Source organism: Zalophus californianus, chromosome 17, assembly GCF_009762305.2.
Source record: "Zalophus californianus isolate mZalCal1 chromosome 17, mZalCal1.pri.v2, whole genome shotgun sequence".
In the NCBI taxonomy this organism is placed as follows: Eukaryota; Metazoa; Chordata; class Mammalia; order Carnivora; family Otariidae; genus Zalophus; species Zalophus californianus.
In genome coordinates this window covers 34,697,328-34,711,821 of record NC_045611.1, presented here as the reverse complement: position 1 = coordinate 34,711,821, position 14,494 = coordinate 34,697,328, and the positions used below count along the sequence as shown (strand labels likewise).

The following is a 14,494-nucleotide window of genomic DNA, read 5'->3' as shown; positions in this document are numbered from 1 at the left end:
CATTTCACAGCAAGAGATATTCTTGGGGATGTATCCAGATACTATTTAGATTACTATCTTTCAGAGAAAAAAAAATTAAGTAAAAGTGAGATCCTCTGAAAAGATGATAGAGGGCCTCAGGAGAGCTCTGGAGGCTCTCGGTGTGTAAGCACCAGGAGGACTGGCAGAGAAATGCCCAATACAAGCAGAGTCATCTGACATTCCCCAAGAAACTAAAACTATTACTGCAAGATTAAATGCATAGTTTTGAGGGAGAGTTGTGCTAAGAGCTTGTTATAGCTTCACATGCACAAAACTGTGTGTGTACTCCCAAAAGAAAGGAGTAATTATCCTTTGAGATTCAGACTACCATTTTTTCATTAATAATTTACTCTTGTGAATTACTAAGTAGCAACAATGGATTTTTATATTCAAATTCAGAAGTGAACAATAAAGTATACAAGTATACAGTATTACTACATTGTAGATGTCCGGCCATCAGTTGCGCTGATAAGTATCTGTGGACCCAAATATCCATCATTTGCATTTGGCTGTATTTGGTTATCTGAACATTTGAATGTTAGGCAAAAACTGTCTCCCTCATCCTGCCATATTCATACTCTGTTTACTGTACTCAGGCTTTTAAGGAAAAAAAGGAGGGGAGGGGGCATCCGGTATATACAATAATAACTTCCCTTTCAATAGCAAAGTGACTTTCTACTATTCTACCTTCTACAAACTCAGCTCTTCTCAACTCTATTCTATCATTTCACAAATCCAGACAGAAGTTCCTGGCAACCTGTGCCATTCAGAACCTATCTAAAATCAGAAAAGATCAAAGTGGCTACTCAAGAGTCTACAGGTTTGACCTGCGGAAAGGTTTCTGGGCACCACTGTTCACCATCTACCATCTCTTATTATGGGCGCACATGTGAGGCGCTTTGTCAGCTTATGGCCCAGGTCACATATGGTTTGAAGCAGCTGGTTGAAAGTACAGAAGGAACAACAGAGGGCACTACCTACAGAGCACGTAACAGCAAATGACAACTGACAGCACAGGTGCAAAAACAAATTTAAGGAAGACATAATGGTTAAAAGCCACAACAATTCAAGATCAGGTAGCATGAGTGCAAATCTAACACATTTTGGCAGCCGCCAGGAGCATAACTGTGGCCTAGCACAACATAACAGAAGACACTCAAGTGGGCCACAATCATCGAGGAAAAAGAAACTATGCAGGCAAGGAAGCTCTTAATACATTAGAGAGAGATTCCTAAAATGTTTTGGAACAGTAGTTCTCATCTCTGGCTGCACACTTCAGGATTCTAAAGATTTCTTTTAGGAGAGTCTTGCATAAATGGTATTGTATGTTATCTCTAAGAGAAAAAGAAAGTAGGAGTAATGCGATTTTTAGACATTGACATGAATCCCAAAGAATATGTGTAAGTTCGAAGCACCACATAAGCCTTAGAAAAAAACAAGCTTTTTAACATCATTAATCTACAAATCTGTAACATCCATTTTAGTTATCTATCTGGCTATATTAATAATACTGCTATAAAATGAACAACCATATTAGCCATTTTTCCAATGCAATTCCAACATTTGCTTTCTCTTCCATCTTGCTCTTCAATCTCATTTCTAAAATGTCTACGAAGTTCTTTGCCAGGAGGGGTGCCTTAACAGCTCCACAGGGAAGAACTTCCTTCCTGCTCACTGAGTGTACTTCTTGAAACAGGACCAGGAGCCACACTCAGTATTTACCCTTGACTTCAATCCCCATTCCTGTAAATCTCTGAAATTCTACAGCTTCCAAAACTTTCAGCTCTCCTGAACAGTTTATTCTTCACTCTTCCCAAATTATGTTCAGGTCCCAAACTTCATTTGTTACTCTTCTCACTCTTAGTAAAATAAATTATTTTATCACAGTCCAAAGGCCAACATTTGTGAACCTCTTTAACTGCCTCTCCTTTTTCATCTACAAAATTCTACCTTTCATTAATTTGTTCTCTCCTTCCTTCTGTTTCAAAGCCATGCCCCTTTCCCAGGTCTTGATTCATCACTCCCTTTTTACTCACCCCTGCCCACCTACAAACCTGTGTGGGTTTCCCTGATCCTACAGAACACTTCCTTCAGCCTTACTGCCTATGCACAGGACTGCTCCATCTCTGTCTTCATTTCCACACTTTTTGAAAAAGTAGCCTAAACTCCATTTCACTGCCAACCCCTTGAAATCTGGATTCTGCCCCCATTCAAACTGAAACCACTTTCTTGAATGCCAACCATGACAACTACTGTCAAATGCAAAGGTCCCTTCTCTGTACTCTCCTACTCAGGCTCTCTGTAGCACAATATGGTTGCCCAACTTCTCCCTGAAGTTATTTCCTCTCCATACTTCGGAAATACCGCTAGCTGTCTACTTCCTAATCTTTCTACTTCCCCAAATCCTCTGCTGCCACTTCCTACTGCACCTTAAACGTATGCCTTCCCCAAGGTTCCTTCCTGGTCTTCTCCCTCAATTATATTCTCACAGACTGTTCAGGTTCCAACCGTAACTTTTACTTCTATGATGCCAACTCCAAATTTCCATCTCTAGCCCTTAAAACCATTAGGCTGCAAACTATCCATCCCCTGGGCACTTCTACTGGACTGTCCCACAAGTGCCTCAAATTTAATAATCTCCATCAGAGCTCACAACTCTCCACCTGTCTTTGGTCCAAGTTCCCTTAAAAATGAAACATAGTTGCCTGGATTCAAAGCTTTCTTTCCTTCTCATCACATGCAATTTTTCACAAATCTTGTCTCACGTGAATATTACTGCAACCAACTCTAAACCCTTCTTTCTGTTGTGAGTCTTGTCACACTCCACCCCCTAGTAACAGTACTGGTGACATGTGAAAGCACACCTGTTTCACTTCCTTACTCAAAAACTTTCTAAAGGTCCTCACTACATAGCATTAATGTTCAAGATCCTCAGAACCACATTCAAAGTCCTCTGTGGTTTGGATTTTAGTCCATTTTCTTATTTCTGCAGCCTAATTTGACCTTTCCTTCCTTATATTCATCCAAAAACACCTTTCAAGAACAGGGTGAGGGAGATGTTAATGTTTTCTACACACAACAGTTATCTCATTATTTGAACTACAGCATTTACACAACTTGACTAGACAGTGCTGGGCCTGGCCTTGGTTATTTAACACAGTGGTTCTCAACCAGGAATGATTTTGCTCTTCCTGGGGGCACTGGCAGTGTCAGGAGACATTTCTGATTGTCACCCTGATCGGGTGCTCCTGGCATCTCAGGGGTAGAGGTCAGGGATGCTGCTGAACATCCTAGAAAGCACAATACAACCCCCACAACAAAATATTCTCTAACCAAAATGTCAACAGTGCCATTGTTGAGAAACCCTGAACTAATCAATAAATATTGAACAAATATGCATTCAAAAAGAAATTAGTAAGTTTGAGAACACAGGCCGACATCCAGCCTAGTATCAATGATGTGGGTAACACTAAAAGAGAAAATGGCCAAGATGACCAAAAGGAGGTGGGGGGAGGGGTCCCATTTTAATAGTTTGTATAATATTAAGAAAATTTTAAATACTCCAAAAAAAGGCAGAAGGATGGCCTTTCAATCATAATGGAGCACTCTCTTTGGCCCACCCACAGAGTATTTAATTCTCTGGGAAATTTACCTTTGTCTGACACACCATTCATTACTCATTTGGGCCTAAACCGGGATGCTTCATATTAAAATGTAGATTTTTTTTTTTGTCTAGCAGAGATGCCAGTATCTCCATTTTTTACTGCTCTGAGAAATATAAAGCAATCTGTATCTCATCAAGCAATTTTACTCCACCATTCTTTTAGTGTAGATAAATACTCAGATCCTCAAACGCTCTCTCAACCAGTTTACATTACTGCTGGTTCCCTCATTCATGAGTTACCTGTCTGAAAGTCACGTTTAGTTTTTCGGGTTTTTTTTTTTTTTTAACTTAACACTTTGGCAGTTTATAGGACTCATGGAGAAGTCCAAGTGGACTCACCTGCTTGGAGCTATTAAACTGAGTGGCCCACAAAGAGGACTGCATGGGTTGTGTAAGCCCAACCATGTCTCATTTTGGGTCCCAGAGTGAATCCCAAGCAGGAAGAGAATTTTACTAGTGCTATTTCCTTGTTTTTTTATTCTTTTGATTTTGTTTTTGCTTTAGAGTTCTTGGCCACATGTCCCGTTCTACACCTGCACCACTGGTTACATACTACCAGGTTAGCCTCAACTACACCCTTAGTATACACAAACCTAGACTACAGTAATCTGATTTTACAGTCTGACCAAGGGATCTGTCAGTAGATGATGAATCTATTTTCTACTGGATGAGAGACTACAAGAAAATCTGGTTTTCGTCTTTTCTGTTTGTGTATGAACATGTCTCAGAACCACTGAAAGAACAGCCTTTTTGAAATCTGGACCAGTTTTGTGTTTTTGGATTACTTCTGACATATGGCTAAGGCTGTGGAACCAGGACTCAAAGCTCTCTGCATGTTTTTATCTATAAAATGAGGAAAAGCCTTTGTTTCTCATGGTGTGAGTATGAAATATATTCCTACCTCCAGGGGTATTAATAAATTAGAAAGTTTCTTAAAGAACCGCTGTTCTAATTGGTTTATAGAGAATAACAAGCTTTTACATAAATCTATATACCTAGAATTCCTAGAAAATAAAGAAACTAAACATCTAATACTTACATTAGCCTTTTAAGGACCAAAAGAAAAAAAAGTCTCACAAACTCACAGAAACTGACACTTCAAAAGAATTTTTATTTAAGAATCCTAATTCATGTAATGAAAATAATCCTTAGGTCAGTTGGATTGATAATTTCAATGCTAATTTAAAAACAGATGTCCCTTTCCTGATTTCATCAGTGTAGAATACAATGCACGCATATATTTTTTTTAAATAAGATTTTTTTTTTTTAAATGAGACACATCTGAACTTTCTAAACTTTGCTGGCTTGCCGGTCAGATAAGCTAATATTACTCATAATTACTCACATTTATAATTAGGAAAAATACAAGCTTATATGTTCAACTAAATTGAATTTTAACACTGACAACTTTTGTAATATAAGAAGTTATATGCTATTCAGCTGTCAGTGTAAACATAATTTTCTTTTTTTTTTTTTTTTTTTTTAAAGATTTTATTTATTTATTTGACAGAGAGAGACATAGCGAGAGCAGGAACACAAGCAGGGCGAGTGGGAGAGGGAAAAGCAGGCTTCCCGCTGAGCAAGGAGCCCGATGTGGGACTCGATCCCAGGACCCTGGAATCATGACCTGAGCCGAAGGCAGACGCTTAACGACTGAGCCACCCAGGCGCCCAACATAATTTTCAATATCCTTAGTTAACTTTAAAACCTTGATTGGACTAATAGTAAATGCTTAACGAAGGTCCTCTTTAGATACATCATTAATTTCCAAATGAGTCAGACACCAAGTGCAATTTAAACACATACAGGCTTTCTAATAAAACCACAATGTCATTATGGCACCCAACAAAATGAACAGTGATTCCCTAGTATTGCTAATACTCAGCCTATGTTTAATGTCCTTTTCCAGTTGTTCTGCTCTAATTATTCTGATTTTTTCACCATAATTACACAATTTTTTGTCCTATCTAGTATTTCACATATATAGAATCATACAACATATACTCTTATATAAGTCTTCTTTCACTCGGCTTACCTTTGAGGTTTATACACATTAGTTCTGTGCAGTATATCGCTCTGAAAGCATTAACTCCTAAATTATCCTTGGGGTTTCCCAAAGGTCCCCAGCAATCAGTCACAAAGATTTGTCTTTTACATTCTAACAAGAAGGAAGATAAAACTAGGTGACTTATTTCCGGGTACTCTGTATTTCTTAAGTAGTGTAACACCATTAAGTTGTATCAAATCAAAAGGGAAGTCTGGTTTCGTTTACTTTTTCATGGCAATGTGGTTATTTGCATAGGGATCAGGGACAATCTGTCCTCACTTTAACTAGGATAAAATTAGACAAATTCAATGTGCAACCCAGGCCATAACTAGAATGCCTATTTACGAATCCCGCTGAATCAGATATGGCAGCATCACTATTACAAAACAGGGACTGTAGTTCATGTACGGAACCAATGCTCAGGGAACTGCTCTGGTACCTGCTCTGTGGCATACAGGGTCCCAGCCTTACATATAGTATAAAGAAAGTCACTTCCTGACAGGCCAGAAATGTTAGCATATTTTGGGAACCTTGAGAAGAGGTCATGCAAATGTACAGATACTACAGGTGAAATATGGAAAGATGACTTTCTTGATTTTTTTGGAGGTCTGTTTCCTAGCTTTAGAATAAAAGAGCCATAAAGGGCAATTAAAAATGAAAACTACCTGGCTATTAAAAATGCAACAGAAGGTTTCCTATGAAATTTCCACAGAGGATAGTTCTCCAGGTTTACTAATTGCTAATATCTCCTGCCATATGCCAAATACAATGAAGTTAGTCTGTACGCACGTGTCTCTATGATCAAGAGTCATCCTTGGAAGTTATTTATGATTACAGGAGACACAATTAACAAAAATTACAGAAACTCAGGAAGTAAGGTAAAAGAATGGCTGCATGTCCTTTCAATGTCATACCAGAGAATTGTCTAGGAGGCCCAACCAAGGATTATTTCCATTCTAGGGCTGCACTGTCTGACAGAACTTCTGGACAAAATAGCACAAATGTTCAATAACTGCACTGCCCACAATGGTATACACCAGTTACACGTGGCCATGGAGCACCTGAAATTCAACTGAGAAAGTAAATATCTCACTAAACTCTAATTTAAATAGCCACATGTGGTAGTGGCTACATACTGGATTATCTCTGGACTATTTTTGTACAGTCCCCAGGATTAGAACTGTTTTTACCTTCAAAAATGTTGTAAAAAAGCAAAAACAGAGTATGAGACAGACACCCTGTATAGTCCACAAAATCTAAAATATTTATTATGTGGCTCTTTATTCATCAACTAATGTAAATTACTAATTCTCTCAGCACTAAACTGAATAAAAAACCTTCTCCAAGTCAAAGGGAACCTCTTAAAATAACAAATAATAATTGTTTCTTTAAACAAAGAAGTTTCCTATGTTGTTTCCATTTGACATAACTTATTAAAAAAAAAACAGTTCTTTAATCACTCTAAGTATTCCCCTCCCCCATAATTTTGGCTTTGAAATGCAAGACTTCTAAATACAGTTACGTTAATTTAGTAAAAAGCCAACACAGAACAAGATGTTGTCCTTGATTTAATTAAAACCTTACAATACTAGCTGGTAAACAGGGAAGAGGAAACTACGGTCATGGGCAATCACTTTGACCCCAGTATAACCAGTGTGAGTATCCCTTATTTCAACATTCTGGTATAACCCCAAAATATTAACCATAAAAAGAAACTGAACAAACCACCATTTCTTAAGAAGATGATTTTCACAACTATAGTTAGTTAAAAAAAAAAAAATCATTCTAGGAAATGAACGAGGCCACCCACCTCCTTTCTGGTAAAATCAAAACAAAAACTCCAGCAATCAGTCACAAAGATTTGTCTTTTACATTCTAACAAGAAGGAAGCTAAAACTAGGTGACTTATTTCCGGGTATTCCATATTTCTTAAGTAGTGTAACACCATTAAGTTGTATCAAATCAAAAGGGAAGTCTGGTTTCTTTTACTTTTTCATGGCAATGTGGTTATTTGCATAGGGATCACTACCCAGTATTACATCTACAAATTATTTCCTCCATGAACAAATCTACTGTTCAAGAATTCATTGATGAAACCAGGTACCAAGCTCTCCTAACAGGAAAGGAAATGAAACAATACAGTGTCCATTTTAACCCTCTGAAGTCAGTGCAGTAATGGGCCACTTCTACTAGAATTCCATTTTTTTTTCAATCCTTATCTTTCTCCTCTCTTACACCACAAACATGTAAGTAAAAACCCTAAGGACAAATGCCAACTCTTCAACCCTCTTTCTCCCTCTTTCTCTACCTCACAAATTAAAATGGATCAGATGTTTAGTCTACCTTAGCATAGTTTCTTGGGTGTACTATAATTTCAATGTTTAAGATTTATCAGTCCTCCAAATAGTTTTGTTTTTCTTTTTGGAAAAAAGATTTTTATTACTTGTCAGAGAGAGAGCGAGAGAGCGCACAAGCAGGGGGAGCAGCAGGAAGAGGGAGAAGCAGACTCCCCACTGAGCAAGGAGTCCAATGCGAGACTTGATCCCAGGACCCTGGGATCATGACCTGAGTTGAAGGCAGAAGAAGCTTAACTAACTGAGCCACCAAGGCTTCCCAGTCCTCCAGACTGGTGTTCCGGCTATGGCTCATGGTGGCTACTCACTGTTATGAGGTTAACGCCTGAAACACCAACTGACAGGCAATTGTGGTTAACAAGTTTAGCACCCTAAAGGTTCATGGAAAAACTGTACAAGTAGCCATGCCATTTGTTTCCCATTACTCCCTCCTGTTTTGTTAACCTCCAGGACAGGCTCTGGGATCAACCAACTAAACTAACGTTAGCACCCAATTCACTACTATGGACCTTGTTGACCTCAGCGCTATATTATCTCCAGATGCCTCACACTTCCATCCCCTCTATCTTCTCAATTCTCTAAGTTGAAGGGAATACTTCCATTCATACCCAGACCACTGAGGCACCACTCCTCGGTTCTCAGAATTTCTCCATATCCAAGATTCTAATCTCTGAAATTCCTAACTACAACGTCCACAATTCTCCAATACTCATTGAACTTGCCCTATCTATATGATTCCATGAGTCTAGGAGGGGACAGGGTCTAAGGTCTTATTCCTTCCTTTGTTCTCACAGTTCATTATGCCCCTTTCTGCCTTCTCCTCTCCAGTCTGAACCTCTCTGGCTGTCAGTTCACTCAAAGTAGAAGGTTAAGTCTTATGGATTTTTGGATTGTTCTAACCCAAATAATGCTGACCACTCAGAAGCATTTCCTGGGCCCCATTCTGCCTTGTTCAGTAACACCTCGGATTCCTTTAGTCCTTGGTGTGTTGGCTTCACAATACCCAGAGTGGGGGAAATCATCACCTACTGAAGAATTTCTGCATCAAGTGATATTATAAATTCAGCCATCTAACTTTCCCTGGTCCTTCAGTTCCAATCCTTTTCTTCTTTTCCAATGCACTTCCAAGTTCCACTGCATCCACCCTAACACTCCACCGTCTTCAAGCTCTCACCCTCCCTCTCTAGGCATGAACTGGTATCTTACTCTATTGAGACAGTACTACAGGCCATTAAGGTGTCCAACTGCCCTCTTCACCAAATGGGAGAGGGGGGAGCATATCATCACTCATCCTGTCTCCTGTATCTAAAGAAGAGGTCCTAAAAAGCTGAACCTGGTCCTGACATGTTTGGTTTAGCATGCATGGTTGCTTTTTGCTTTTAGCATACGCACTTTTAAAAGAATACATTAATGCAAATTGTACTGAGGTATCATTCACAGCATGCATGGTTTTTAAAACATAAATTAGTTGCCTCTTAAAAAACAAAATAGGTTTCACATTATGAAATCCAAACCCCTGGCTTTTCTCAGATAATGAGATGAGACATCACTGGGCCCCTACTATGCAACTGGCTAATACTAAGCACTGGCAGTTACCTTTTCCCACAAAGCATGAGCACCTTATTCACCAGGCCCTCCCTACCAACCAGCTGCTTCCATATGCAGTCTCTCTACGTGGACCCATGGAGCATGGAATTTGTGGCTCCTAGAGCTAAAGGAAGAGTTCTAACTTCTCGCTCCCAGGCTGAGATCTTTTCAGCCTCACCCCTCCCCACCACTGTCTGACTCCAAGGATCCCTCCCAGGCACTGCATCTTTGATCTCTCTCTGAATGAGGCAGCATGGAGTCAGTACCTACACTTCCTCTCTGAAATTCAGTCTTCAACCTCCTTTGATTCCACAACTTCAGCCACCCCTGACTTCAGGCCCCTCCTACTGGGCCCCCACATACAAAGTTCTCTACTGGTTTTCCGCTCTTTGATCACCTCTCCAGCCCTCGTGGTAATGTCACATTGCCATAAAAGTCACTGAACACCCCCAACTTCTACCCTTACATCAACACAAACCAGCAATGGACCACACTGAGAAAAACGAGCGTAGACGTATAAACACTGACAATGGAGATATTTCAGCATTCCTGTTCTTACAACACTTCCGTGACTCTCTACTACCTGCCTGCTTGGTAAAATCCATGTTCTTCTGCAGGCCCCAAGTACCTGCGACTTGGCCCCTTTCCACCAATCTACTCCTAGATTTGAGAAATCAGTGATAAACTGGCACTATTTCATATCCCTGTGACTACACATGCTCTTCCCTCTGGAAAACTCTTGTTCATCCTTTAACACCTAGTTAGGCAGAACAACCCTTCTTCTCCTCTATCAGTGTAAACACCTTGCACATATATCAAATGTTAACATGTATCATACTGTACTATTTGTTTCCAAGTTCGTCTCCCCTACTAGGCTGTGGATTACCTGAGGTCCAGCGGCAAACATTAGTGAACTTCCTGGCACATAAATTTTCTTTAAATGTTGGTTACCTGACCCCACCAACAGGTCAAACAACATACCCACCATCCTTCCTGACACCAAGGTTTAAAACCTCTCCCTCGGGCGCCTGGGTGGCTCAGATAGTTAAGCATCTGCCTTCGGCTCAGGTCATGGTCCCAGGGTCCTGGGATCGAGTCCCACATCGGGCTCCCTGCGGGGAGCCTGCTTCTCCCTCTGCTTCTCTCTCTCTCTGTCTCCCATGAATAAATAAATAAAATCTTTAAAAAAAAAAAAAAAACCTCTCCCTCAATCCCTACATCCACTCAGTTGCCAAATCCCAGTGAAAACTTTGTCACCTACCCATGTCCAGGTTGGAACATGTCTCTTCCACAGTTGGGTCTTCCTGCCTTCCAACTAAAGAGAAGACAAGTCCTTCTTCTCTCAAAAATCCTCACTGACTACTTACTGAATAAGGCCCAATGGCTTAACCTGGCATTTGGGTCCCTCAAGGCTCTGATACTTCCTACCAAGATATTCTGTGTTTTTGGACTTCAAGCCTTTGCTCACAACTACCTCCACCTGGGAATACTACTGGCTCTTCAAAGCCCAGCTCAGGTGCTATCACCCCCAACACATTTCCCCTTTGACAAAAGTGGCCACTCTTCTAGAGCGTGTGCCTTTTTTTTAAACCTAGGACATTATCACTTTCTACCTGTAGGCCCCATTCCCTCTAGCCAATGGAGCCCTAACAAACTAAATCTCCACATTCTCCTCTACTCTAGCATTAGCTAAATGCAGTGAAAGAGCAGGAAAACAAAATAAACCATCCGAAGGGACCCAAAACAGTTGCCTGTATCTTATCTTAATCAGGACTCTACCTACCAGCTAGTTTAAACAATTCTTATTTACTCTAAATCTTTCTTCCCCCAAACTTTCTCCTCCTCCACAACTTAAAATACTTTAGATGTTGAAGTTTGCTTTCCTGTTAATTTTTAAGTTATTGGTTTTCTCTTCCTCAAAAGAATGTAAAACAAACTCCAAAACCAACGAACAACTATGGCATTCAATGCTTACCCATGAGTCTCAAGGAAAAAGAAAGAAACAGGACTTCTTGCAAGTGGGAGGATTGGCTTATGAGTAACACACATTGCAAAGATACATGGGCAAGTGACACTTACCACCAAGATATTGTAAGACACACCTTTTTCAAATAGCTTATGCTAAAGTGCATGGCAGGACAGGCAAGAGAACAGGAGTTGGGAGGGTCTGGCAGAATATGCCAGGTTTTTCTTTAGAGCAAAAGAAGCACTTTCCACACTTGGGATGAGTCTTGAGTAAAGCTGAACTAAGAGCAGGTGAAGGCCAAGTAAAAGAAGTGAGACTAGTCAGACAACAGTAGAGGTTTAAGCTTGAGAGTTGCTATGACAGAGAACTGGGAAAATAAGGTGGGACTGGACTAGATAATACTTTGTAAATCTCCACAGGAGAAATTTAGAGTGAATGAGATAGGCACCAGGAGGTCCTCGTAGGTCCCAGGGCAGGAACATGATTTTCTGTGGGAGGATCAGTTAAATGCAAGTTGTACTAGGGAGGGAGGGAAAGAGGGAGGAATGGAGTGAGGGCAGTGAACTAAGGGAGGGGCACATACCAAGAATAAAGGTCTTAACTGCAGCAGAGGCGATGGAAAGGAGAGGAATGAGTGCATCTAAGAGATTTTCAGAAGCATTAACAGGACTTAGTCCTGTCAAACCTTTTAGCTCTGGGGAGGGGGAACAAATTCGGTAGCTAGGGAGAAAAGAATGAGGGGCCCAAGAAGTTAAAAATTAAAAGTTAGGGGGTGCCTGGCTGGCTCAGTCCACAGAATGTGTGGCTCTTGATCTCAGGGTCTTGAGTTCAAGACCCACTTTGGGCGTGGAGCCTACCTTAAAAAATTAAAATAAAAAAAAAACTTAGAAAATTAAAAGTTAGGGGAAAGATTAAACAGGAAAGCAAACCTGATTCAACATCTTCAATGTTTTAAGTTATGCTGTGGAGAAGAATCACAGTTAAGTGTCTTATCTCTTCTGAAGATACTAAAACAAAAAGTACCCAGGCTTTTTTATCTAAGGGGGTCAGGAATTAGAGCATATCCAATTCTCCAAAGACACTGTGAAATTTCTCAACTGGGATGCCAAAAAAAGAGCATTTTCTTCCCAGCTAGAGGGCTTATCATTTGGGAGACAGGTATCAAGAACAAGGGCCCTAAATCTTAATCCTGGTTCCCCGAGGTACTAGACGGGAAAACCTGGAGAAACTTGGACACCTGGAAAAGGGGGGGATGTGCTTTGTTAGTTTCTTGGCTTGGAAAGGAAGGGGAATAGTTGAAGGTGTTGCGTAGGTATAACCCTGAAATGCTGATTCTGAGAGAAGGTGAGTCACCACTTGCAGAGTTTCAGTTTCCCCAGCTGTTAATTTAGAGAGAGGAAGATAATAAAATCTACCTCACTGTATTTTTTAAGAGCTGCATTAGATAATCCTTAAGTGTTTTAGCATAACGTCTGATGTGCTATAACCATTAAATGTTAGTTGAACATAACATCAATACAAGAAATAATGCTCTTTTTAACACTATTATTAAACATCCCTATCTCTTCTTGATATTCTGTGTATTTTACTACTAGAATGGTTTTGTCAGATTCTCAAAAAGGGACTGAAATCCCAAAAAGGTTTAGAACCACTGTACTGGAGGCCTGGGAAGAGAAAGGTGGCTGATGTGGTGGACAAGGAGGCTGTGGGCCCTGATACCAGGCCCTGCGCACCATCCGAGGGCCGGGAGGGAAAAGGTAACAAGCAACATTCGCAGCGCGCTCACTCCAGGCCAGCCACTGAGCTCTGCCCTTTACAACAGCACCTACTCCAATCCTCGCGACAGCCCTCCGAGGGAGGTCCTTTCGTCAGCGCCACTTTACAAATGGGGAAACTGAGGCGCCCCAGGACTGAACCGCTAACCCAAGGTCACATGGCTCGAAAAGCTAAGAACGCAGGTCCGTGGGCTCTAGAGACCGCGCTCTTACCCACGGCGCTTCGCTGCGTCCCCGTACGAAGGGCAGGGAGGAAGGGGGTGGGGGCGCCCAGGCAGCCAGAGCCGAGGCCGCAGGGGCCGGGCCGCGGAAGGCGGGCGCGCGGGGGCGGCGGCGGGACTCACCTTGGCGCTGTGCACCGCCTCCTGCGCCCCGCGGAGCTGCAGCCAGATGCGCGCAGGCAGCGGTTCTTCAGCCCCCAGCGCGCCAAGCACCGCCAGGCTCACGCCGAACAGGCCCTCGATGCGGCCGCGGCTCCGCTCCAGCAGCGCCGCCTTCTCCGCGGGCGCAGTGAACTCGTCCAGCACCGCCCGGGCCGCCATGGCGGGCGCGGCCTCCCGCGGCGGCGCCGGGGGCCGGCGGCGGCGACGCCCCCTCAGCGTGCTGCCGCTACACCCGAGCCCGTCAGGCGGCGTCGGCCCTCGCGGCCGCCTCGCCCCCGCCCGCGCCCCGCCGCCTGCCCGCAGGCCGAGCTACACCATCCCTGCACGGCCGCCGCAGGTTGGCAACTGCGGGAAGAGAACCCCTCCGCCCCTTCGCCGCCGCCGCCGCGGGCCGGACCCCGCCGCCGCGCATGCGCCCAGCCTGCCGCCGTCATTGATGCTCGCCGCCCCCGAGGGAAGGGGGGGAGGGCGGAGGCGACGGGACTCGACGTCACGCGCAGTGGCCATGTTTGTTGAGGGCAAGGCGACTGCTACGGAGAGGGGCCTGGTTGGCCTTCTTTGGTGAGGGCAGAACGCTTTTAGGTGACCGGATGGATGGTGAATCTCTGGTTTTATACATGGAGAAATTGAGGCTCTGAATCAGTTGACGGGACTGACCCAGTGTAACAAGGGATTTGACTTGTCTTGAAACATCTTG

At 42.5% G+C, this 14,494-nt stretch overlaps 1 protein-coding gene across 3 annotated transcripts in view; it reads right to left on the bottom strand.

Annotated features, from left to right (window-relative positions):
- Window positions 1-14,172, bottom strand: part of N4BP1 (NEDD4 binding protein 1) — a 44,127-nt gene extending 29,955 nt beyond the window's left edge. For 2 of the 3 annotated variants that reach the window (XM_027617567.2, XM_027617568.2), the window contains exon 1: window positions 13,759-14,171. In XM_027617567.2, coding sequence (XP_027473368.1) covers window positions 13,759-13,956 — 198 coding nt within the window. In that variant the 5' untranslated portion in view covers window positions 13,957-14,171. Of the gene's footprint in view, window positions 1-13,758 lie in introns of all 3 variants that reach the window. The other variant, XM_027617569.2, reaches the window with a different exon arrangement.
- Window positions 14,173-14,494: the final 322 nt, after the last annotated feature.